Source organism: Penaeus monodon, chromosome 22, assembly GCF_015228065.2.
Source record: "Penaeus monodon isolate SGIC_2016 chromosome 22, NSTDA_Pmon_1, whole genome shotgun sequence".
NCBI lineage: Eukaryota > Metazoa > Arthropoda > Malacostraca > Decapoda > Penaeidae > Penaeus > Penaeus monodon.
The window spans coordinates 22,872,234-22,872,749 of NC_051407.1; the positions used below are offsets into that span (position 1 = coordinate 22,872,234).

The 516-nt window shown below is 34.9% G+C and overlaps 1 protein-coding gene across 1 annotated transcript in view; it reads left to right on the forward strand.

Annotated features, from left to right (window-relative positions):
* Positions 1-516, forward strand: part of LOC119587012 (carnitine O-acetyltransferase-like) — a gene marked incomplete in the record, with an annotated part of 21,142 nt that overhangs the window by 6,698 nt on the left and 13,928 nt on the right. The window contains 1 exon segment of the mRNA XM_037935759.1: positions 58-180. Coding sequence (XP_037791687.1) covers positions 58-180 — 123 coding nt within the window.

Consider the following 516-nt stretch of genomic DNA (forward strand, 5'->3'; position numbering starts at 1 on the left):
GTCTTTGAGTATTAGCAGTATTATCTGACATTACAACTTCATATTAAAATATTTCAGGGACAGCAGCGGGAAAGAGAGGAAACTCCCAGCAATTGAACTTGACAGACCTCAGCGCTTGATGTTTAACATTAGTGATGATATTAAACAAGAAATAGAAGATGCAAAGTGTGCTCTTGACAGGTAACAGGAGAGTTTTGTTTGTCTGTATTTGATTTGGTTAGGTAGTGAGGACATACTTGACACTCATATAAGTGATTTTACTTTCTTGTAGGCAAATTGAGCTTATGATGAGATACCTTGTTTCATTTGAAATTACACAAGTATATAGACATCAGTGTTATATTGATATTCAGAAGTCCAGTATCAGTCTGTATCATAGTGATATATAAATTGACATCAACCCGAATTCCATCATCTCTGTGGAGAATTTTCATCTTTTACTCAAGTTGAAACAAAGATTAGCAGGTACCTGTGGTAATCATAACCCTGAAGTTTTTACATATCCCCAGCATGATA